This window comes from Pipistrellus hanaki (genome assembly GCF_964339955.1).
Source record: "Pipistrellus hanaki genome assembly, chromosome: 8".
Classification (NCBI taxonomy): Eukaryota; Metazoa; Chordata; class Mammalia; order Chiroptera; family Vespertilionidae; genus Pipistrellus; species Pipistrellus hanaki.
Window position 1 is genome coordinate 43,406,631 of NC_140510.1, and position 26,623 is coordinate 43,433,253.

The following is a 26,623-nucleotide window of genomic DNA, read 5'->3' on the forward strand; positions in this document are numbered from 1 at the left end:
AGTCAGCAGTCCCAGATTGTGAGAGGGATATCTGTCTGCCAGTTTAGTCGGGCCTAATCTAGCAGTCAGACATCCCCTGAGGGGTTGGGTTCCAGATTGGAGAGGGTACAGACCTAGCTGAGGGACACACCCCCCATGCATGAATTTCGTGCACTGGGCCACTAGTACAAAAATATTAGCACAAAGATATTAGGGCCTAGTTGATTTAAAAGTGGTAAGGAAGAGGAGACCTTCAAAATAAGAGTAAGTGGATGGGAGGCAAAATAGTTGCTCACCGCATAATGAATGCAAGATTTATTCTAGATTATCTGCTCATCTTATTATTTCCTCATGCTACTTTCTCTTAATTGAGAATTCAGAATTAAATTATTAATGACTTGTTTATACTTTAAATGTCACTGTCAATATGTAAGTACTCTGAAGGCAGCTATTTCATATACTAGCTTTTAGTTTAAAGTTAATTAGAATTCTTGAATAATTTGAGTATAACAATATATTATTAATGCTATTAGTCTTGCATGTGAACAGAAAGTAAATGTGTGTTTTTTTTTAATGAGATCTGTTAAAAGTAAATGAACTTTGGCTTTTTATGATTTTAATAAGACCTATTCATTGCAGAAAAAATATAGTTATAATTACTTGTGTAATCTAATAATGACATATAAACATTTAAGGGGAAAAAAAGAATCACCCGAGATAATCATTACTTATACATAATCGCTAAGTAACTTTTGGTAAATATTGCCAGGCATTTTTCATGCACACACTTGGGGTGTGTGTGTGTGTGTGTGTGTGTGTGTGTGTCTGTATGTGTGTCTGTGTGTGTGTCTAAATGTATGCCCACTTTTAATAAGGTACACTGTTTATTCTGCATGCAATCTAATTGTAACCTAAAATGTGCATATGCCTGTTGCATGTCGTTAGCCCATCTGATGTGGTAGATAGTTCCACGCATCTCTGACCGTATCCCACCTCAGGTATAAGCTGTGCTATATCTCTGTTCCCGCTTTTCCCAAAGCCACAAGGTCACCTAAACACATGAGGGTACAACCTAGAAATATGGAGCCATCCATTAATACTAAAACCTCAGTCAGTGGGGAGTGGGGGTCATAGGATAAATGCCCAGCCTCCCCGCCCCTCTTCCCAGCCCTGTGTTGGGAGAGTTGTAAGTGGGACTGAGATGCCTGCAGCAGTAATCAGCGTGGTCCTGAAAACCACAGTGGATCATCTCCCTCGTCTGCCTTACTTTCTCCTTTTCTCTCTTCCGTTACCTGGGATCACCTCTCAGATCACAATCTGCATCCATACTCTCGTCTCAGGATCTGCATATTAGAAAGAGTAACTTTTGTAATTTATTATAATTTCTCTAATCTTTTAACTAATTTTGTGCTTCTTAATAGCAGTTCTCATGGGCTTCATTCCCAAATTTTACTCCCTCTCTCTCTCTCTCTCTGTCATTCTCACTATTTTTCCCTCCTTCTATGCCTTTCACCTCATTTTTTTCTTATCTCTTTCCTTCACCTGTTTCCTTTCTCCCTAATTTCTGTTCTAAACATGAAATAGATTGATCAGTCCATTCTGCTTTGCAGTGATTCTCCCTAGGTGTGGAGGAGAGTCCACATCTGAATCAATAAGCACATGCTAACCTCCCATTATTGAAGTTAGATTTGCTTGAATTTGCATTATTAGAAAAAAGAATTATAGTGTAAATCCATGCACAAATGCCTTTATAGATAGGTCTTATTAGTTTTTTTTACAATCAGTGTTAGGTCAAAGGATATGCAGGATTTATCAAACTACTCCTTAGAAAGGTTATTTAATTTGTAGAGTAGTATTTAAATTTGTAGATTCTATACAATGCTGACTTCTGTGTGCTAAATTCTTTAATTTTTTTTCCAGACATGGATAAAAATATCTGTGATATATTTGCATATGTTTTTGATGACATATATTTTTGTCTATTGTGTTTCCTGTTTATTATTCTCCCCATTTTTCTCATTGGGTGTTTTGATATTTTAATAAACTTTTGTGAGCTCTTTGCATATTAGAAATAGTAACTTCGGTAACATATAATTTCTTTAATCTTTTGACTAATTTTGTGCTTCTTAAAAGCAGCTTTCATTGGCTTCATTCCCAAATTTTACTCCCTCTCTCTCTGTCTTTCTCCCTGTGTTGACATTCTCACCATTTTCCCCCTCCTTCTAGGCCTTTCCCCTCATTTTTTCTCATCTCTTTCCTTCATCTGTTTCCTTTCTCCCTAATTTCTGTTCTAAACATGAAATGGATTGATCAGTCCATTCTGCTTTGCAGTGATTCTCCTGGGTGTAGAGGAGAGCCCACCTCTGAATCAGTGGGCGAGTTGGTTTTTTTTAAGATTCCTGTTACTCAGACTCTTGATAATCACAGTCACAGTTAGTTAGGGGTGTGTGTGTGTGTGTGTGTGTGTGTAATCTCTTAGCTAAGCAGGGGCAGAAAAAATTGGGAATCACTGGCTGGCAGGTCTTAGAAGGCATGGAAATGCGACTCACATTTCTCTTCTCTTTGTTTCTATGATTAAACCCACAGGGACCCTGTGCCCTCAAGGCCCATCTCCAGGAAACTCCTATTTATGTATGCTTGGCAGCTCAGCAAATTACTTTCTAAATTGATTGCTGAATATGCTGAAGGCATCTGCTTGACCAGGTCTAGAGGACCAGCATCTTTTTTAAAAGCCCGATCAATAGGAAAGACTGCTATCTATATAATGCCTCAGGGTCAAGTCCAAATTATATTTGCACGTCAGGGGAGTTTTCAAAACTCAGGCAGATGCCAGAGGCCTCCATGGAGGAGTCATCGGTCTGCATTGTAGATTTATAGTCACATTTCTACTGACTCCGGAAAGGAGGAAAGGATACTATTGCATCCTGGGAGCACTCTGGACAGCTCACCATGGACCAGCAACATCTTTAGGCTTCATTCTTTTCAATTTATTTATCAAATTTTAAACTCACAACATATGAAATATTTCTTTGCATTCTGAGTTCTTTTACAAGGTGCATTAAATATTATTTTGAATGGATTTAAATTACACTCATTTATTTAAATCTATAGTTAAATGTTTCTGAAAGGAATTTGCAATGTAATAACATTATTAATATAAGTATTAACATAAAAGTTACACATAAAAGGAAAAATAGCAAAGTTGTTGAAAGACAATGCCAGTTGCTATGGCTGAGCTATAGAATTAGATTTCAGCTTCCAAAATCAAGGCAGAAAGATAATAGGATAACATAATTCTCACTTGGTAAGAGGAAGCATACCTTGGACTACATTTAAAAGGAAGAATATCATATGGAACTTACCCATTTGACTTAAGGTAATTTAGTGCTAACCTTTCTAATAAACCCATTGCAGACATGGAAGCATTTTTTCTCGTGTTTATTTCTTACAATAAACCCTAGATATAATCATTCCGAAGGAAAAAGTTGATATACCTACATTGATACATCATTATCACCAAAGTTCGTAGTTTATATTAGGGTTCACTCTTAGTGTCTCACACTCTATGTTTGGACAACACTGCCTTGAATTTGGTGACAATCCATCATCATGGTAAGAGGTATGGAAACTGAAAGGTAGATTTTTAAAACTGTTACTTTTCAGAAGTATGTAAAATGAAACTAAAAAAGCAAGCGCAAACCTAGATGCTAGATGGTAAAGTGAACTGTTCAGATCTGACCTATTTTTTGTTCACTATGAAACCTCTATAGAAATGCTGACTAAAAGAAGAAACTACCGTAGATAAAGGAACAGATTTACTGACACTTAAAAAAGCTTCTTTACCCTAACCGGTTTGGCTCAGTGGATAAAGCGTTGGCCTGCGGACTGAAGGGTCCCAGGTTCGATTCCGGTCAAGGGCATGTACCTTGGTTGTGGGCACATTCCCAGTAGGAGGTGTGCAGGAGGCAGCTATCGATGTTTCTCAGTCATAGATGTTTCTAGTTCTCTATCCCTCTCCCTCTCTGTAAGAAATCAATAAATTATATATTTTAAAAAATCATGGAGTAAATAGCACTCAACTTTTATGTATATGGTCAAAATGCAAAGGAAGGTGGCAATGTGACCACCAGCAGTGTGTCTGACCTCCATCCTGGTGCTGCGCTTGTAAGAATAGCCCCAGAAGCCTTCCACAGGACACCATTATTGATCGATACCCTTGTTGCCAAGTTGTGTCTTGCGTGCTGTGTCTGGAAGCAGATGTGCATGAGATAATGAAAAATCCCATTATACATTGCGGTTTCGGTGGAGAATGATGGAAGTCACTTCAACTTTCCTGTGTTCTGGTCCTAGTCTTGCTCAGATCCTTTATAGGTCTTCTTAGATTGAAATTAGTTGATGTGTAGTTTAATAGCTATTAAGCACCATTTATTAAGCCTTGTCTCATGATGCTGTGTGAGTCAGCTCAGAATGCCATAACAAAATACCACAGACTGGGTGGCTGAAAGAACAGAAATGTGGTTCTGGAAGTTAGAAATTCCAGATGGAGGTCCTGCAGAGTTTGGTTTCTGGTGGGAGCTCCTCTCCTGACATGCCGCCTTCTCACTGCAGCCTGCACATGGACTTTCCTCTGAGCTCGAGGAGAGGAAATCTGTGTGATTGGATTATGGGAGAGTTAACAAGATTATGTGCTCTCTGGAGGGTGGTTACACCTCAGAAGGGTCTGGGAAAGAGGATTACTCTGGCATTTCAAAGGAGTGTTAACCTAGATGCCCAGGAACAGTGGGCAGGGCTGCTTAAGGCAGAGGTAAACCTTTTATAGGCCTAGGTTGTGATACCCATCTGGACCTCCTCAGTTGGGAATTTAGGATTAGATCACCTTATGGGTTAATTTCAGTCACTGAAATTGTAAGATTTATCAGCCTTTTTCTTATTCCCATCCTCATCCTCACTGGTACTGGGGGAAAGGATATGTGTTGCTTTCAGGGAGGCAGGCACATGATCACACTATAGAGGGCAGCAACCCTGATCTTATAGGATCTGGGACGAAATAAGGAGGTTAGGTCAGTACAAATAACACCTGACACTAAGCTTTCAGTGACATTTTGAGATGCATAAACACATATGGATTGGATTAGTGACTGTGTTCCTTAATAATGAACAAATGTGTATAGATGTATATCAAAATGTATATGGATGCGTACCACAAAGTGCTATAGCTATAGATCAGAGATGCAAAAGAATTAGAAACTTACGACAAAAATATGAGAAAGTTTTTGTTGGTATCATTGGATTATTCAGCAGTCTGTTTAAATCTTCACTAACTCCTCCCTGTTCATTACAAATGTGTTGAATCTGTGTGTACAATTAGATGTTCTATCTGATTATACAATGTTGTAAACCAAGTATGTCAAATTCAAAGGCTAACAGGTGCCCAATAAACAAGGTTTAAGTGGGCCACAAAAATACAAAAGCTTCAATTTTCATAGAAACATGGGTTTATTTTGATAGAGAAATGCTGAATACAAAGGGCTGAAATAAATGAGTAATTCTATCTAATAAAAGAGTAATATGTGAGTTGACCATCACTCTAAGATCCAAGATGGCCACCCCATATAATCAAAGATGGCTGCCCCCATGTGGACACAAGATGGCCTGGAGGGGAGGGCAGTTGTGGGCAGTTGGGAGAGACCAGGCCAGCAAGGTAGGGCAGTTGGGGAGGCAGTTGGGGGGGACCAGGCCTGCAGGGGAGGGTAGATGCAGGGGACCAGGCCTGCAGGGGAAGGCAGTTGGAGGGGCACCAGGCCAGCAGGGAGGTCAGTTAGGGGTGACTGGGACAGTGGAGGAGGACAGTTGGGGGAGACCAGGTCTGTTGGGGAGGGCAGTTGTGGGCAATCAGGCCAGCAGGGAGGGCAGTTGTGGGGGGGGGAGAGACCCCAGGCCTGCAGGGGAGGGAAGTTGGGGTGGGGGGGGCAGGCCTACAGGGGAGGGCAGTTAGGGGGGACCAGGCAAAGGCAGGTGAGGGGTGGGAGCCAGCAGTCCTGGATTGTGAGAGAGATGTCCCAGATTGGAGAGGGTGCAGGCTGGGCTGAGACACACCCCTATTCCTCCACCCTAACTCCTCCCCACCCCCCGTGCATGAATTTTGTGCACTGGGACTTTAGTCATTAACATAAAATAATAGATCATTTTAATAAAAAAAATTTTTAACATTAACTTACTAGACACTGAATAACTGCACAAATTAATAAGCATAATGCAAATAAACTATTTTTCTTGTTCTCCAAAAGTGAAATATTTCCTGTTGCGCACACCAAACAAGTCAGTCCAAGACTAATGGCGTGGCAATTGGCTGCTAAAATTTCGCTGCTAGTGTTAGTGGAGAGAAATAGTGCGCCTGTGCATAAGGCGCATAAGGGAAATGAATGCAACATGATTATAGTAGTCAGTAGTCATTAGCGAACATTGTAGTTTGTTATTCTTAATTATCTATGACAGGATATTGTAAAAATTTAAGTTACAAAAAATTTATTAAAATGTTTCTTACATACCGTTATATTGGGTAGGCCACAAAAATATTTGTTGTGGGCTGCATGCAGCTGGGAGTTTGACATGCTTGCTGTAAACCAAGTAATTGCTGTGAAGTCAAGAATGATTGTTTTTGCCGAAACCGGTTTGGCTCAGTGGTAGAGCATTGGTCTGTGGACTGAAAGGTCCCAGGTTCGATCCCAGTCAAGGGCATGTACATTGGTTGCGGGCACATCCCCAGTAGGGGGTGTGCAGGAGGCAGCTGGTTGATGTTTCTCTCTCATCGACATTTCTAGCTCTCTATCTCTCTCTCCCTTCCTCTCTGTAAAAAATCAATAAAAAATATATTTTAAAAAAAGAATGATTGTTTTGTCTTTATGACTTTGACCAGGAGTCAGTGGGTGGAGTGTGCCCAAAGGGCTAATTCCTTTAGGCCTGGAACTAGTCTGAGGTGTCCTACTGAAATGCCTGCCTGTTACTAAGCCTTGTTTAAGGCATGGAACAATTGGTTAATAGCGTTTTGTAAACATTGGATTGGAGGAGTTTTAGGGTACATTGTTCATTGATAACAATGAGGTTGATGATTTGCATCTGGTTTAGAAGGGCCCTGCTGATGAGGCTCATTACATAGCAGGAATGTCTCTCTGTGACCAGCAAAATATTAAGCACCAGCTAGGACTCTATCCCAGAAGTAGCCGGAAATACTACCAGTTGAGTATAGATTACCCAGGGAGAATATGTGATGGGATACTAATTGCTTTAATATAGTATTCTTAAGTCCTTCAATTCTCACAGCAGTAGGTTATTGAAATATCCAAATATTGCAGGTTGGTGGAAGGACCTGTCATAAATATATCATGCTGCTTCTTTTCCAAAACATGTAAAAATATGTTTCTTTGTCATTTTTTTTAGACACCCTGGTTGTGGAATACAAGGCACTGCTGGTACAACTACCCCTATCAGGTAAGGAGCCATTGCTGTCTGGGTTTTTGTACACATACAGTATCTTCCTTCGGTGAGTTTTCTGATTTAGGCAGGTCCATTAGGTTGGGCAGCCGCCTGGCTTTTTGGTCCCCTGCCCCCACCCCGGTGGCTTGATGCTACATGTAGCCTGGTGTGGGAAGTAGTTTGTGTTCTGAGTGAAGCTCAGAATCGGAGCTTAATTGCTTTAGCAGATGGAGTAAGTGTGGAAAGGTGCGTTTGCTGGAGAGCAAGATACAATCAGTTCAGCAGGTGGATGGTTTCTGTTTCTAACAGTTGATCTGCTTTTAATTACTGAGGAAAGGCTGACGACAGCCCAGGCCTGTCTCGGGACCGAGCGGGATAAGCTTGTGTGGAGCTGTAGCAGGCCTGCTGACTCCAATTCATGGTGTGGCTTAGGCGTAGCCTCTAAGTATGTGAATCAAGCACCATCTCCTTGAGCACAGAAGAAATGGGCATGTACCATTACACATAGCCACACACACACACACACACACACACACACACACTCACTCACCTCACTCACAAAAGAAAAAAAAGATAATTGAAAATGAGATGAGATTAGAATCGTATTCCAGAAAGGGAGTATTTCAGATTCCTGCCCACTGATGTACCTTTGCCTCTGTCCATGAATTCAGAAACATTAGCGTGTCTGCTAGTTCCTAGATCAGTTACTATTTGAATATCAAAGTTGGGACTTCTCTAGAAATTTCTTGCTGAAAAGTTTCTAGATCGATTGGGATATGAAACAAATTCAACCAGGTATTTTGGTGATGCAGTAAGGAGACATACATTATGAGAAGCATCTTGGATATTTGAGTTTGGGATTTGTTAGGGCTGATTTTTTGTGGCACATAAGGTTAATGGGGAACAGGTGTGCCCTGTGTCTTCTCTGTCACCCACAGTGTCTGAACGGGGTGGGAACTGGTGTTGGATACTCCTTGGGCAAATTCAAGGTTAGGGACATGTTGAAATGCATTTCTATCTCTTTCGTGTAGTTTATTCAGATTAGAAAATAATGTAAATAAGCATAACATGGTTCGAGAGAGCTGAGTATTTCAGGGCCATTTCATAGAGACTAAAGCAACATTGAAACCCAGTCGCCGTTGAACACAATTGTAATTCCTAGGCCCAACTGCTGTTTTACTATCTTAAATACTTGGAATATTGTCATTTACAGCTCCCCTTGTGCCCTGTAATGGTACACTGATTGGAAAAAACCCTCTATATCTAGAATTCTATTTATAAAAACCCATCAAAGCCTTCCAGGAACCTTAACTCGACTGCTGGCGTGGCAGCTGCTCTAATGCACTGCATTTATGAGGTAAATTCCGTCCCGTGAACAGCACTGAGACAAATTCCAGATGAAATGTAATACCCACTCTTCTTCATAACTGTAATGTGATCTGAAATAACTTTCACATTAATGGCGGGAGCTGAGCAATTGCTTATTTCTGAGAAAACTACTTGCTAGAGCAGTGGCTCAAAATGTTGCTGCAGACTGTTTCACAGATAGAACTATAGATTCCACCTGATAATGTGAGGGTCTGTCTGGTATATATAATTATGTTTATATAAAATGAAAAGCTTCTTTAGAAGGAAAGATACCATATGTGGGGATTCAGATTAAGATTGTCTTCAACTGATAAGACATCATTGCTTATTAATGAATAATTTGGCAATTAACTCCCAAAATCTAGGACCAGTTCATGATCTCTCATGGAAAGAGTGGTCATTCTTTATACACACACACACACACACACACACACACACACACTTCAGAGAGGTAGGGGGAGGGAGACAGAGATAGAAACATCAATGATGAAAGAGAATCATTGATTGGCTGCCTCCTGCACCCCCCTCCCCTAACTGGGAATCTACCCTGCAACCCAGGCTTGTGCCCTTGCCTGGAATTGAACCTGAGACCCTTTAGTCCACAGTCCAACACTGTCCACTCAGCCAAACCAGCTAGGGTTAGTGTTCATTCTTGATACTTTCCTTATACTAATAAAAAAATGAACAGCTTTATTTTTATGTTTGTGGGGGAAAAACACTAAAAAGCATATAATTATTATGCATGTAATTATAGTGATGTGTGGATAAATATATTTACATAAATATGTAGGTTATAGTTCAGAGGCAGTCTCATGCCTTAAGAGCACTTTTTTAAATGTATATATTTTTATTGATTTCAGAGAGGAAGGAAGAGGGAGAGAGGGATAGGAATGTCAATGATGAGAAGAATCATTGATCAGGTGCCTCCTGCACACCCCACACTGGGAATTGAACCTGAAACCTGGACATGTGCTCTGATCAGAAATCGAATCTTGACCTCCTGGTTCATGGGTCAACACTCAACCCCTGAGCCATGCTGGTCCTGCTTAAGAGTACTTTTAAAAATGAGCCATGCTCATGAAACAGATTTATTGTGTCTTTAGCACATATATTACATAAATAATTGAACAGATTTTTAGGTGAGAAATGGTCTATTTCAGTTTTATTAAGGATACACTGCTCCTTATGTATGAGTATGTATATTAGTTATTACACACATAATGGTTTTTATATACATGTGTGTATAATGCAAAGTTGCCCTCTGTTGGCCCTTGTATAGTTTGTCATAAAGAGCACAAGTGGGGAGTGGAAGCCCTAGTGGTGATCGCAAGCCCTCCCTCAATGTGAGACCTGGGGTCAGCCTCCATACCTGAATTAACTGGCAGCAATTCCCTGTAACTATACAATTTAGAAAATGATAGTGTTAACTTCATAGGGCTTTTAAGAGCATCAAGGATATTATCGCATGGGTAAGCTCTGTCAACTGCAAATGACTCCACAACTATAGCAGTTATTCTAATATGATGCTCTCTTATGAACTTTGCAATTTCTAGAGTGCTCTCACTTGTCCTTATAGCCCACTGGGGCATTTTCCCAGATGGAGATGCAATAAGAAAGTGTCTCTCATTAAAACTGACATTTAATCTTGGCTCCGAGGGTCCTAAAGCCAGCACTTAATTTTTTTTACTTTATTGCATTACGTCTGACCTGAGTAGCCATCTCTCATTGCGAATAACTCCAGTTTTAAATAAATAAATATATATATATATTTCCAAGAGGAAAGGAGAGTGAGAGAGATAGAAACATCAATAATGAGAAGAATCATTGATTGGCTGCCTCCTGTACAACCCCCACTGGGAATGGAGCCTGCAACCCGGGCATGGGGCCTGACCAGTAATCGAACCATGACTTCCTGATTCATGGGTCGATGCTCAACCACTGAGCCACACTGGCCAGGCGTAAATAGCTTCAATTTTAAAAGGCCACTTCCAGGGTGGTGCTGAACTTGATAAACACACAGATGCCCAGAGCTTAGGATTGCTGGTGGGGAGAGTATCCTGTCCTCTCTGTGCTCTGTTGCCAAAGGTCAGTGAGTGGGACAAGATGCCTATGTGTAAAGTCAGCAGAGTTGGTGGTTGAGTGAGTGCCAGCTTCTCGTAAAAGTCATTTGTTTTGCTTCTGTTGGTTTACAGAGCATTTAAGTTGCCATTGTATTTACCATCTGTACTATTACTAGTTGTGTAGATATATTTGTGTGATGAGCTTCAAAAGTCTTTGATTCATTCTGGTAAAGTAAGACATTTCATTACACTTCAACAAACAAAAACAACTTTTTGAAAATGTGTTTGTTTTTTTAAAAAACAAAGAACACTTTCGTTTTGTGTTTATGGACTTACGTGCAGAAGAAATATTCTTGCATTCTGCTGCCTATGATCTTCTGGACCTGTGAGGCAGATAGAACAGGTGCCACCTCCTTTTACAGTAAATTAAGTAAGGCCCACGTGTTTACCCACGAAGCTGCGGAGGTGGGACTTGACCTCAGATTTCCTGGCTGGGTGCCTAGCCCAGCATCTCTTGGCAGCTTCCTTGTCCCTCTGATCTTTTAAGAAATGCTTTTGCATTGCCTTTTGTTGACATTCTCGGGGTAATGAAAGAAAGATCTGATTAATGCAGAACCGGGAACGAGGCCTCAGTGACATGCATTGTCCTCCAGTTTCTGTCACCTCCCTCCCTGTGCCAGTGCCATGGAATCTCACGGCAGTTAGCCAGGGTATTCTTTTGTTGTGTGCACTGGAATATATATTTTAGGTCACCTGAGGAATCTTACATTCACATCAAAGAAGCATACATGCTATTGTTGAAGTAAACAGTGAACCGGGTACCAAACATTCATCCTGACGGACCCTTTTCTTGGTTGGAGATAAAACTAATGCCATCAGGCTGCAGAGTAGAGAGGGATTGGGGGCATCCTTCAGAGCGCCCTTTATCCACAAAGAGAGGGGGGCTAGAATTTGTGGGGGCAAAAGACCATGTCATTTTTCAGCACTGAGCTTGAGATGTTTGGGACATAAATGGGGTTTCCTATTAACTATTAATCTTCCTTTTTTTTTTTTTTCCTTTGATCCTCAGCCACTCACCACGGACCTTCACTACTATTATATCCTGGAGCTGTCGTTTTATTGGTCTTTAATGTTTTCCCAGTTCACTGATATCAAAAGAAAGGTAAGTGGGGTTCTGTTGTAAAGTGCCTGCAGACAGGTGTCTTTAATGGGCCCTGGCAGGGGGGTGGAGAGCCACGGGCACTCCCCGCTGTTTTCTCAGCAGCGCTAGGCTAGTCCAGCTTTCTGCTTGGATACATAAAGTCCTCTATCTTTGTTTGTGCTGTTTTGTTCCCCTTGTCTCTTAGCTCTTCCCTAGTGTTCTTTTCTCTATGAAAAATATATAGCAATGAGTCCCGATAGCAGTAATTTCTCTCAGTCTGATTTACAAGTCCCTCTGTTCTCCAGATTAAGTAAAGAAGAAAACTTTTATTTGTCGCTCTCGGGAGAGACTAAGATCTTCGTGTTCTAGCCCTACAGAATGAAATTTTTCTCCAATTTAAGGACTAACTGGCATGAAGAGATGTCATGAAAAGGCAACATTCCTAAATGAACTGTGATCTGGGTTTCACCCCTCCTTCCGCCGGCGTCTGTGGAGGGCACTCTTGAACCCCTGAGCGTTAAACCCGCTCATTCTCGTTCTCATCGCATGAGCCTCTGGACACGTGGCACTTTCGATTTTTCGCTGCTTATTTTTCATAATGCCATGGTCTCCAGATTTCCATATTTGGATCATTCCTTCGAAGCTGTGCTTGCTGGTCTGCATCTCCGTGCCCTTGCTCCACACACTTGTATGCTCCAGAGCAGCGGTAGCCAACCTTCGGGACCTCATGGACCACCGATGGTCTGCAGGCCACTGGTTGGTGACCACTGCTCTGGAGTACACTCCTTCCATGGACCCGCAGCAGTCGTTTACTTAGCTGGCGAAAGGCGGTCTTTGTGTTTTGTGTGGCTGCGCAGCCTTAATGTGGTGTATGTCCTCTGATTCTCAGAAGTGGGTGGTCCCTGTAAGGGCTAAGGCTTAGGTAGAGCGGGTAACTCATTGACACCCATAACTTATGGTTCCCTTACTCCTCGCACCAAACTTGCCGGGCCAGTTTCTGGGGATGTTTAAAGATCCTATAAGGACAGTATCCCAATTCGATATCCTCGTCTTACGTGAGGACGTGAGGAGCCTTCTTCATTCATGTAGTCAGAACTTGTAGTCTTATTATCTCCTATGTGCCAGGCTCATTGTATATTTTACTTATTTAGTTTTTAAATCTTTAGTGAAAATACAAAAGATAAAATTCATCATCTTAACCATTTTACGTGTACAGTTCAGTACTGTTACACACATTCATGTTGTTGTGCAACCAGTTTCCAACATTCTTTTCACCTTGCAAAACCGAAACTCTATATCCATTAAACAACAATTTCTCATTCTCCCCTCCTCCCCCCCAACCCCCAAGCTCCTGGCAACCACCATTTTACTTTCTGTTGCTATGAATTTGACTGCTCTAGAGACCTCATAAAAGTGAAATTAGACCATATTTGTCCTTTGGTGGTGGGCTTATTTCACTTAGCCTAATGTCCTTAGAGTCATCCATGTTGTAGCATGCATCAGAATTTCCTTCCTTTTTAAGAACAAATAATATGCATTTTCTTTTCTTTCGAGGAACAAAACATGAGTATAACAAAGAAGAATGTTTAAATATTCTTCCTATTTTGTAGTTAAGAAAATTTATGTACAGTGAGTTTATGTACATTCTTCAAAGTTGTGCAATTTGGGAATGAATTTCAGCCCAAGTTGACCAAGGAAAGTACTGTGATTCCTTCTTAGATTAGATGGGTACACAGTTTTTGCATTGTCTTGCCTTGCCATGCTCCTGACATTAAAGGTTGTAATTTTCAGCTCTTTGTCATTGTATTGGTTCCTCTTTTGCTCAGTGAGAATTAGGGGTACCAACTAGAGTCCAAGAGATTGCAAGACTGACTGTCCGTGGCTTCCAGTAGCCTAGTCCTAGTGAGATATGTCTGCACCAAAAGTCACCAAGCCCCTCCACTTGCTTGAGCTTTCTCATCACACATTTACTATGTCTTTTCAGTGAGCCAAGAGCTGGATAATTCTTATTTCATGTGCAAAATGGGAATTTGGCCACTACCAGACCATTACTCAGCACAGGTTTTAATAAGGAAGGCTTTCTCTCTGTTGACATCTCTCATTAGTGAGTTGTAGCCCTCGCTTTTTTTCCTTTGCATCTTGCTGTCACTGCAGTTCTTAGTGGCTCCTTCCTCATTACCTTACCCCTTGGAGGGTCTGCCATTCCAGGCAGCAGCAAGGATTTATAGAATGTTCTGGCTGCGAAATATACTCCCCATCATCTAGATTTTTAATTATTTACCAAACTCTCTAAAAAAGAGCCTGCTTCCTAATTAGGGAATAGAAATATTTGAAGGCACCCGTTGACAACAGAGTATAGAAGTCAACTTCTGAAGGCCACTTGTAGGGTTGTTAATAGAAAGGTTATGCACATGTTTACTTAGCTTCCCAATTAAATGACAATGAGCTTGAACAGCCACTTCTCAAATAGGGACCAAGGTTTATAAACACTGGATCCAAATGCATACCTTAAACTGTTAGAATCAGTACCCTAAATGAGATTTAGAAATCATTTTTGTGATTTAATGGGTTCACGAGTTTTTCTAAAATGGCTTTTATATTCACAAACTCTTCCCTTCTCGAAGTGTCCTAATATTGCTCTTTTTTATTTTTTAATTGCTCTGTTTCAAAGTAGAATCTGGATTTAAAAATGAGAGGAGAACCTTTCATCCCTTTGGTGACTGAGCCCATTTGGTGATCAGAGCTCTCTCTTGATCATTTCTAGGGTTGGTTCTTAATTGGTCAGTGACAAGTTAGACTATTAATCTTCCCTTAAAGGGGGAAGGGACTAGCCAGGATGTCATTTGGACTAATAATTCAAATGACTTATAAATCTAATATTCTATTATGTTTAAACCTTTTTGAGGATTTTTTCCTTCTCTTTTTCTTCTTGCTTCTCTTCATTCCTTTCTCGTTCCCTCTTTCTCTCTTCTTCCTTTCTTTTTTGTAAATAGAAATTGTTCCACTATCTTGCATACTCTTATTATTCAACATTGTTTGAAATATTTCTTATTTCTCAAGGCTTCATTTTTGTTAAAATTCTGGTTTTAGCACCTGTTCACAATGAGTATTTCTCCTGCACATCTAAATTTTCTAAGGGACACTAATAAATACGACTGTGCTAGAGCTCAGAACAGCTTGCTTGTGTCTAAGCCCTATGTCCCCTTCAACTAAGTAGCTGTTGGACTCACAGGTCTGGGCCATGGGCCAGTGAGCCGGGCTCATGTTTGGAGTCCTTCTCAGGAAATCATCCATGGCCAAGTTCCAAAGCCCAGCTGGTAAAATCAGCTGTTGCTCTTCTGGTCTTTAACCTAAGAGAAAAACTATATTTTGTAAAAGATTTCTGACAGAAAAGTATAGTGATTAAATTTAGCAAGAAGCTCATTGACAGACATATTTTCAGAGAATAACTGGCATCCATTCCTATGGGTGCTTTACTCACCTGTGAGGGGCCTGTCATGCTCCAGATCTTTCCTGCTTCAGTTGGATTCAGGGTAGAAGACAATGCATGCTTTAATCTTTTTATAAAGCAAGCTGTATAGCATTGAATTGAATGGCATAACGTCCATGAAACCATCTAGTACAATGCTTGACAAATAGAGCTTAGAATAGTACCTCTGTTTGGCACATAATGACCAAAATTTGGTTGAATCAAAACAAAGTGCTAAAACCAAAAACAAAAGCACCTCCAAAACGTAGTGGTCACAAGTTTTTGTACTTTTGGTTCATTAAAATTAACAAAACTAATTAGGAAGAGGAACTAACTTAAGGTAGCCACCTTTTTTTCTTAGTACTTCCTCCATTTGTAACCATGAATTCTTAAAGGAAAGGACGTTTGAACATTTTCAAGGAGAGAGGACACCTTGTAATAAAGGATAATCCTTTATATTTATTGTTATGGGAAAGTTCTTATTTTTCTCATTTTTTTCTGGAGCGGGGGAGGAATTATGGGCAGTATGGCTTTGAGGTTAAAGGCATGGGCTCTGGAGTTCATCTACCTGCCCGGCACCACTCCTCACTTGGTGTGACCTTGAACAAGTTACTTTACCTCTTTGTGCCTGATCCAAAGAATGGAGTTCATATAACCTACCTCAACCGAGTGTTGTCAGCATAAAGTGTTAAACGCTGTTAGAACAATGCCTGGCACATAATTACTGCTCAGCAAATGTTAGCTATTGCTGTGGTCTTTAATGTGGTTCGTCAGATAGTGCCAGCTCTCTACCCTCAGGCACATGTAGGATTGTACTTCTCAGCCATGACCTCTCTTGTGGTTGTGACCGGTAGGCTGGGAGCAGAACTGACTAGAGTCACTCTTGTGCCAGAGTCTTTGATTGCTGGTGTGAGACCCTCTACACTCTTTCGCCCTGTAGTACAGTGACTGGTGACATTTGAGATGGAGACTGCTGCCTCCGTCTGGTCTCTGAGTGACTGTGGTGAACAGAGTGAACCTCCACCCTCATGGTAACATGCAGTGGGTAAGAAATAAGCCTTTGTTTTAAACCACTGAGATTTCAAGGGCTTTATTCATGATTGCCACATTATCTGGCTTATCCTGAGCGGTGCAGTTATTATTAATAATGTGGCTAGTTATCATTTCCTAAAACAATATTTGAAATAATTTTTCTAACTCAGAAGTTCTCAAAGTGTCGTCTGCAGACACTTAAGAGATCCCTAAGACTTTTCAGGGAACCTGCAAGGTCAAAACTGTCTTCAGAATAATACTGAGATGTCAGTTGCCTTTCTCACTGCATTGAAATTTGTATGGATAATGCAAAAGTAACAGTGGCCAAAATTGCTGGCAATGGCACCAAACTGTATCAACAGTCATTCTTCACTGCCACATGCTTGCAGGAAGAACAAATGTCAGTTTTACTCGAGAATGCTCTTGATGAAGCAGTAAAAAGTGTTAATTTTATTAAATCTACATTCTTGAGTATACATTTAAAAATATCTTGTGTGATGAAATGGGACATATGAAGAACTGCTACTGTGTAACGACATAAAATAGTGTCTCAAGAAAACCACATGCAGTTAGCACCTTGCATTGTGAGCTGAACTCACTGCTTCTTTCCCCCATGGAATCTTGCACTGGCAAACTATGGTTATTACCATTTGTTTTTGGTAGATATTTTCTTTTCTTTTTTTACATATATATTTTATTAATTTTTTACATAGAGGAAGGGAAAGAGAGAATTAGAAACATTGAGGAGAGAGAAACATCAATCAGCTGCCTCCTGCACACCCCCTACTGGGGATGTGCCCACAACCAAGGTACATGCCCTTGACCGGAATCGAACCTGGGACCTTTCAGTCCGCAAGCTGATGCTCTATCCACTGAGCCAAATCAGTTTTGGCTAGATATTTTCTTGAAAATGCAGAATGAGCCTGTCAAGTTACATCAAAAGAACAATTACCATCATTTATTGTCAATAATAAAACCAAGCTTTCAAGCAAAATTTGATTTTCGGAAAACTTGTGTTCACCAGCAAGAGCTTGATAGCATCTCAATGCTTTAAAACTTTTCTCATGAGATTGGTAAGGACATTAATTCCTGTGATTTGAAAAATACTGAATAACAAAATATTTCATTGGCTCAGTAATTTCCAAGTGGCTAATGCATGATGCTACAAAACCATGCGTGAGTTTAAGATCAATTCAAAGGTCAAGACAGAGCAAAGGATTTTATGTAACAGAATATGAAAAGCTTATTGATCTGGTTTTAAATTCCACATTGCAACTAACCTTGAAGAATATCCTGCTTCTCAAGTTTTGGTACAGAATCAAAGAAAAATATCCATAACTGTCTGAAAAGCCTACCAAGATACTTCATTTTCGAACTGTATCATACTGAAGTACATTCTTTATGTACTTCAACCAAAGTAACATCAGTTATGAGAATCCAACTCTTGTCTTAAGCCAAACAGCAAAGAGATTTGCAATCATGTAAACAAGTGCACTCTTACCATTTATTTTTAAGTTTTGGAAAAATGTAGTCATTTGGGGGGAAATATTTATGGTAACAAATAATGGACTTTAAAATAAGTGTGTTCTGACACCTTTTTAAAGTTTTTCCGTTTTAATGTCTAATGTGTTAAATATTGATAGGTATCACTCACATTAAAAAGCTCTTTGGTGGGAACAGCTCATCTATCTGATTTTTAAATCTTTTCTAAGAATATGACTCCGGGGAGTGCCTCAGATTGTATCAGCATGGCCTTTCTTTCCTTGAAGAGCTGAAATCCCACCAGGTGACACCTGATCCTCCTCAGAGGGAGGGAGGAAGATGTGAATTCGCTCCTTGTGACCTCAGTGCTCCTCCTTACAGACACAGGCAGGCCACTTAACCTCTCCTTCACAGAGGTGCAGAGCTGCTCCTCTGGGTGTCCACGGTGATTGGACTGGTGATACTCTGCACCCGAGGCTTAGCTTTCTCCCATGGCAGACATTCCTGACTTAGGCCTCTGGTTGTGTGTGTGTGTGTGTGTGTGTTTCATATTACAGTGTCTTCAGAATGTCAGAAGGGAAGAAGAGACAGCTCATTTTAGTAAGTTACCACCTGCTATTAAAGCATTTCAACCCAGTGCTATGTGCAGGGGGGTAGGACAATCGAACAGTATTGTCTAGAAAAGAAATAGGTTTTTGTGGGGCAATTTCATGGGATTTTATTCAAAGGCTATCTTAACTTACTCCAGCAATCACACTCCCAGGTTCCTTGCCAGGGAGAGGCTCGCAAGCATCTTGAGAATCTACGTAGTGCTGCCCAAGTTGTGGGAGGACGCCAGGCAGGGACCCCTTCTTCCAATGAGGTGTAAAGACCGCAGGGCCTCCACAGTGCTGCTGGTCTAGACCTCAGGAGTCCCATCCTCTCTCAGGAGCTACTGGTGGGTTCCATGTTCATGTGGGAGATTCAGACATTCAGCCTCCTCAAGTCATCCTAGGAGTCTTGGCTTATCATAGTAATGTCTCCCTGACTCAGTGCATTCCCTCCATTTCCATCCCCATAAATATAAACAGGCCAGTCGCATGTTCTCCCCTTTGGCTTCTAAACAAGAAGCACCTTTCATACTGGCCCTGGACGCCCGCCCCCCCCCCCCCCTCTTCCTTTCTTCTAGAAGCGGACCTTGTTCTCTTGGTTAGTCTCTCACTTACATGTGTTTTCAGAAGTGTCCTCTCTCTGTGGCCTCCTCCCTCAGTCTTCCCTCCTGTGTTTGCTTCTGAAAAGCAGCCTGCTGGGATAGGAGCCTGCACTCAGGGATCACGCAGAACCGCATTCAGATCTGGCTCTAGCCTGTCTCCGTTATATTACTTTGGAAAAATCACATAGCATCTCTGTGCCTCAGTGTCTGTATAAAATTGAGTTCTGGTAATACTTGCTTTATGGGGTGGCTGGTCAGAATAAATCACAGTGTTTGACGGACCCTTTGGAGCTTGAGAATTAGCAGGCAAATCAGAGGGTAGATAGAAGTTTACCAGGTCATCAAAATGGAGAAAAGAATAGAAAGCACAAGCCTTCCAGCCAGGAAAAACAAAACAAACAAAAAACACAGAAAAACTGCATGGCCAGAGGCCTGCTTGGAGACAAGAAGTAACCTGAGGAGTAAATTCTATAGGTCTGGGTTTGTTTATGTTTGTAAAAGTAGGTGGAGAGCTCAGACAGCTGAAGGGAAAGGAGTAAGAAGAGAAAAGATAGGGCTGATGAAGATAATGGGTTCCTCTGGACCCCTCCTGTCAACTTACAGCATCATCCCTACCTGGTTGACCAGAAGAAAAAAATTTCCATCTACAGTCTCAAGCACAAAACTGAATCGTTGATTGCCCACTGTCATTTTGCGCCTCGTATTTAAAGTAAATATGGGAATTATGGCTTTTGAGTTTGGGGATATTTCTGATTTTAGTTGAGCACACTCTGCCCCCTACTGATAATTCTGAATGTTTTCAATCTGAATGAACTTACTTGACTGCAAGAGTTGCCTTTGTCCTCAGGGACATTGGAGGGAGGGAGAGGTTGGGAAGGAGGAAGGGAATAAAGTCTTAACTTGTGCATCACTGAAGACTGTTTTATTGCATGTATTTAAAATGTCTCAGAAGTGATCCTCTTAGCATTAAAAGCTGTACAAATTAGTGTGGCGGGGCCAAGAGTAATTTAAACAGAGCCCATAAAGTGTATATAAAGACCTCCATCTTCTGCGCTTATAATGGGCAGGATTTGTAGTGATGGAGAACTTATGAAGATCCAAAGATCAATGAGAACTAAGACATGCATGTATAATTAAGAAAAATATTGAAAGCAGAGTGCATTTGGAAAGGGTGCTTTTGACAGGGAGAGGAAAGCATGAAGGAAGAAGGACTCCAGGGAGTTACAAATTAAGTTCTGTGCTCTGGCCAGGCACACTGGAAGGGAATTGGTAGCACTATCGTACTGTTTTCTGTTGTACAAATAAAATTTTATTGCATCCCCCGCCACAGTAATAAAATCAATTAAAGATTAATATTAACTAAATAATTCATAGTAGAAAAGAGATTATGAATTCTTGATTTTGAAATGGTACCATAAATGTTACACAGGAGAAAGATTGGGTAAACACTGCTTATACAGCAGTTCTTCACTCAATTTATCTAAGTTCCCAGAAGCTATAAAATAATGGCACATCTGGCAGCAGAGAAAGTGCTGTTGCATCCAGAAAGCACTTGTTATAAAAGCTGGTCAGGATTTTCAAATTATCTTGAAGTTGTAGTTATAATTTATCATAAGAAGTGTGATGGAGATACCTGCCAAAACTCTTTTTAATAGTGTGTCTGAAATTGAGAGTCATGTTTTATGGGTTACTTTATAATAGCTGTAAAACTTAAATCTCTTACAATTATTTTTAAAAATATGTTTTTATTGATTTTAAAGAGGGGCATGGAGAGGGAGAGAGGGAAACATCTATGGAAAAGAGAAACATTGATCGGCTGCCTCCTGCACTTCCCTTCTGGGGATTAAGCCTGCAACCTGAGCATGTGCCCTGAGTGGGAATCAAACTGGTGACCTTGTTGGTACATAGGATGATGTTCAACCAACTGTGCCACACTGGCCAGGGCCTCTCTTACATATTCTTTATATGAAGAAAATGTGATGAAGCTGGCCATGAGACTATGTAGTTGGCACATCTCAGATAACATGACCGAGTTTCCCACAGTATGACCTTTAATGTGGCTTTTAGGTCAGGGTCATCAAACTTTCTATAAGGGACCAAATAGTAACTATTTTAAACTTGTGGGCCATATAGTTCCTATTGAAATTACTCAACTCTGCCACTCTAACAAGAATGCTACCATAGACAATAATTAAACAAATGGATGTGGCAATATTTCAATAAATCTTTCTTGACAAAACCAAATGGAGGCCAGATTTGGCCTGGGGGCCATAGTGTATCTTTTGATACACTGGACATTCATCTTTGTTGAACAGTGAGGATGTCAGATTTGAGAATGGCTAGTGGAGATATTTACATTATATAGGTACATATTCTTAGAAACATTTCTATGTACCTTGAAGGCTTAAATAAGAAAACTGTTCTTAAAAAAAAACACACACACAAATAAAAATGAGAGATTTCTATTATTACTGCAGTTTTCATAAAATGAAATCAGCTTTAAGTTCTGTTGCCGAATTTCTATTTCCTAGTGTTAGAAAATATGTTCAATGAATAACCTGTTACTAATTATCTGATCTCCATTCATACTATGGGGTCTTCAAACTATGGCCCGCGGGCCACATGCGGCCCACAGAGGAGTCTGATCCGGCCCGCCAGGTTTTTTGGGCAGTGAGCGCAGCCGAGGTGTTACAGTAGGAATTAGTAGTTCATATAGTCCGGCCCTCCAGCTCTCTGAGGGACCGTGATCTGGCCCCCACTTTAAAAAGTTTGAGGACCCCTGATAGAGTTTAAGTTTATTAATTACATTTATTAATTTTGTTAAATTAAATTCAGAAAAGCTAATGCATATCATTTGTATCTGAGAGAAAAGCATCTTCCCTTAGCCTTGCAGTTTAGAGGCATTTCATATTCTTTACCATCCATGCACATCTAAATCAGCCATTGCTTCAAACCTTAATCTTCTTATTCCTTTGTTGAGAAGGTTCACCAATGATTTTCTTTGTTGCAAAGATTATTCCCAAAACAAACTACATAAAATTATTGGCACTTTATCAAGCAAATGAGAACTTAAAGAACAAGTTTCTTGTTTGTGGTGTTATCTGTCTTGTTGAGATATGAGTTCATTTGTGTTTATAAAAACATGTACATAAGATGAATTTCTGGTGCCTCTTGAAGACACAGTATTAATTCAAAGACTGATCATCGCAAAGGGGGCTTCATCCTTTTGAACGTCAGACACACTCTTCTAGACATGCATGTTTTAATGAGAGGGTGATCCCTCTGGCTAATATTTTATTGTGCATAACCACCCCACCCAGAGAACTAAGGAATCTGACTTTCATTCGGATAGTTGGGAATGGAACCCAAATAGCTGGAATTTCACCAGCACCCAGATGTGGGTGAAAGCTGAGAGACTCTGTCCTAGGTTTCCTAAGTAGCATTACGAAGTGTAGTAAGGGGTGAAAAAAACACATATTGTATTACCTTGTCAGTTTCTGGTATTAATATGGATGGCTTTTCCCTGAATTCTTTCATTTCAGATTTACTCTAATGGAGTTTGAGTCAAGACCACACCTAATTTTTTTTTATCTGTCTCTGATCATTAACGTATAAAAGAGATCGGAGTAAATATTAGGCAGGAAACAAAGAAGGAGCCCTTGATGATTGCTTTGCACAATCCAAAAACAGTATGGCAGAGCGGCAGGAGGTTGAGGAAGCCACAGAAGTAGGTCGCCAGGCCAGTCTGTATTGAATAAAGGTTTTTGGAATCAGTCTTCAGTCTGAGGCTGTCAAAAATTTAGTCTCTCTTCTAAAAATGCAGTGAAACATTATCAGCTTAAAATGCTAAGGTTCCTGCAGCCATATGTGTGTCTGCATATACACCAGTCGTTTTTAGCAGTCGCAGACATGAGGATGGGAGTTGCCCACCCTGCATTGATAAAGCCAAATTGTGTTTAAAAACTGGTATTTGGACCAGACTGTGTGTACATAAAAAAAAGTGTCAGGCTGAGATATGTGTAATACATAAAATAATGATTCCATATCCCAAGGCTTTTATTAAAGATATTTCATTGTATACAATGCTTTTTTGAAACAGAAATGCAAGACAAAATTCATTATTCATGCTTTATTCATATTCATACGGATATGACTGTATAATGAGAATTCGTCTTCTGCTATGGACATAACTCTGAGTGTCTCAGTCACAAATGATTTTTGAAATCAGGGAAATTATATGCAGAAATCATCTTCACAAAACAAACTTTGAAAAGCAAGACTTTTGTTTTTGAGAGGGTCCTTGATATATTGCCAAGGGCTTTGTATTGTTTATTGACATTTATATCAGAAATAAATCAGGAAACTTAATTATAAGATGATCCTAATCATCCATAAGTGGATTGATTAAAATGTAAATTTTAATCAACTTATATTTATTCATTTTAAAATTAAATAGAAAAGGTTCGTTTTCCAGTGAGTCAAGATCAGTCATTCAGGGCTGAACAATGGGAAATGTGGAAAGTATTATTCTGATTAGGTACCCAGCTGGTTAGACTTAAAATCTGTGTAATAAGCATAGGCAAATATAAGCTTCACTGGACTGTTGAATTAAGCTCGGTATGTTTTCATTTAATTATGCTTAGGCAACAGTTTAAAATATCAGTTCATAGGGTAACTCCACTTTAACTGATTCATTGTTTTGAAATAGCTGTTGTCTGGTAGGTCATGGGACCTAATAAATTTTGAATAACAGCCTGGAGAGAACACATGTGGGAAACACTATCAGAGCAATTTTTATTGTATGCCTAAGACATTTGGGTGTTGCCCAACTTCAGTGATTTAGGAAAATCCTAGATACTACCAAAACACAGAAAATCAGAAGTAGGTAAGACTAGTAAATTGAGTTGACACATGATCAATCATTAAACTCAGAGCATGGCCATCATTTCTCTGTGCCAGTGAGCTGGGAACTATATGTGAATGTGGTTCTGGAGGAAGGAGCATAGTGGTTGGTAGGTGGCGGAAGTTTGCAAGACTCAGTTCTGCAGTTCTACTGCAGCAGATAGAATGAACTGATGCAAGACAGATGATTCTTCCAACAGTGGTATTCACTGTCAGTGCAACATGGCTAAGTTAGTTGAAAACATTTAAAATAGTTGTGCTTCATTTAAAAAATTATCTGACCTGATTTAGGAAAGTCTTCGAGTAACACCATTTTGTTCATTCATTTCATTATAACATTAAGATGCTGTAGGTATATCGATTAGCCTGTGGTAAAATTGGTTTTGTTATATGTTGTTTCACTTAAAATCACAAAACCTATGAATGTCCTTAAATGAGGGCTTACTCTACCAGTAATAGGTAGAGTTATCAATAAATTTGTGGCAGAAAAATAACTTCTGGACATGTTTACAAAGCCATTTAAACATTGTGGGGTTTCTAAAACATACACATCTAATTTTATTTATCATTTTCACTTAAAGTTTGATATTATAGACATTTTAAGAGTTCTGTATCACAGGAATTTAAACATTAAAAATACCCATAGCTTTGTAGGTTCACGGTACTTAAATTAAAATCAAATAATTGGAAATGTTTGTGATATGGAAACTATACAATGAAATAAATGGTTGAAGGACCCAGTAGGAGCAATGTTTTATTTCTTGTGGATTATCATTTTACTTTCAGGATCTAAACAAAGACTGTTGTTTGAATGTTTTAAAACCATTTTAAAATTGTAGAAGTTGGGCCTTTGAAACTCCAAAGTGTATGACATGGACAGTTACTGAATAGAAGATGTTTCATAATATGCTTTCCATTTTGGCTAATTTTTTTGTGTCTACGTGAATGGTCTAGAGAGGAGTTATCCTCTTTCTCCAAGGTTTCAAGTAGATCACCATTAGAGCCAATCCTGGCACTTAAGTCCCTGAAAAGTTCAAGCTTACTATGGGAGAAATATAGATTAAATAAGAGTAAAAATACCAATAAAAAAGAGACTTTGTTTTGTAAAATTTTATTGAATCTATTGGGGTGACGTTGGTTAATAAAATTATATAGGTTTCAGGTGTACAGTTATATAATACATCATCTGTATATTATATTGTGTCCAGCCCAAGTTAAATCTTCCATCATCATTTATTCCACCTTTACCTTCTTAGAGAGACTGTATTTCTAAGCAACAGAAATTTCCTATCACAAGAAATCATGTTCAGATGGTCAAGAGATACGTCAGTGTCTGAGAAAGATGATCTTTTCACATGAACCAAGAAGTATCTTCCTTGAAGTTTACCAAAATAAGGATAGCCAATAGTCCATCATTTTTGTTAAATTTTATATAACTGTAGACAGATACTGGTAAAAATTCAGAGTTTGTTTGTGTAGGATCCATCAGAGAAGCCAATATGTTACCATTCTCTCTTTAATATCCCACTGAGCATATTCCAGGAGAAGGATGCAGAAGTAGTCAGAGAAGCGGTCCGTTTGGACCTGGACTGCTACCCAAAAGATTTTCCTAAAATCCTAACGTGGCTGTGTTTTTCCTTCCCCAAGGACTTCGGCATTATGTTCCTGCATCACTTGGTGTCTATTTTCTTGATTACCTTTTCATATGTCAACAACATGGCCCGAATAGGGACCCTGGTTCTCTGTCTTCATGATTCAGCAGATGCTCTTCTGGAGGTAAAAGTTTATTTCATCTTTGAGATTGCAAAACCCAGAATTCAGGAAGTCCAAAGACTATCATTTCTACCTTGTGCTAGATGGTGCTGGGGACGAAAGTATGTGACTGCGTTGAAACTGTGGGGGTATTTCTTTGTAGATTAAATTGTTAAAAACAATTTTAAATTAACATATAAATTTTTGTATTAAAAATCTTTATCATATTGACATTCTTTATTAATGGAGTAATGAACACCTTCACTATTTCACACTTAAGAAATGAATGTTGCACAGTAAGGAAATTATTTCTTGTGCTCTAGCTGGTTTGACTTAGTGGAGAATGTCGGCTTGAGGTAGAAGATGCCTTTTCTCAATATAATTTGTGGTCTCATACCCAAAATTAAAAGCTTCCATTCAGTTAATTGGTATTTCCCTTTAGGAATATAGTTCTCTCATAGCTTTGTGTTTTATTTAAAGCTATTCAATTATAGCTTCTGTCAACAATCTTTTCAAGTTTGACTCAGCTAATTTAACTTTCCAAAAATTAGAAAATAATTCTGGAGACTTTCAACTTATAATCCTATAGGGGAACATGCTTATGAATTCTTGGTGAAAAATAGAAAGAGGTGATCAAGCTAAATTATATTTTCAGTGTCATCTGTTTTTTACTTGGAATCATCCGTAAATAGTCGATGATAGAGAAAGGGATATGATTTCTTCCCTGGTCTAATTTATAATATAAAGTCATCACTTGATATTATTAGAGTACT

The 26,623-nt window shown here is 39.6% G+C and overlaps 1 protein-coding gene across 2 annotated transcripts in view; it reads left to right on the forward strand.

Annotated features, from left to right (window-relative positions):
• The window catches only part of CERS6 (ceramide synthase 6), a 256,999-nt gene that overhangs the window by 185,663 nt on the left and 44,713 nt on the right, over positions 1-26,623 (forward strand). For both annotated transcript variants that reach the window (XM_084892350.1, XM_084892351.1), the window contains exons 5-7: positions 7,417-7,467; positions 11,950-12,042; positions 25,746-25,874. In XM_084892350.1, coding sequence (XP_084748476.1) covers positions 7,417-7,467; positions 11,950-12,042; positions 25,746-25,874 — 273 coding nt within the window. The remainder of the gene's footprint in view (positions 1-7,416; positions 7,468-11,949; positions 12,043-25,745; positions 25,875-26,623) is intronic.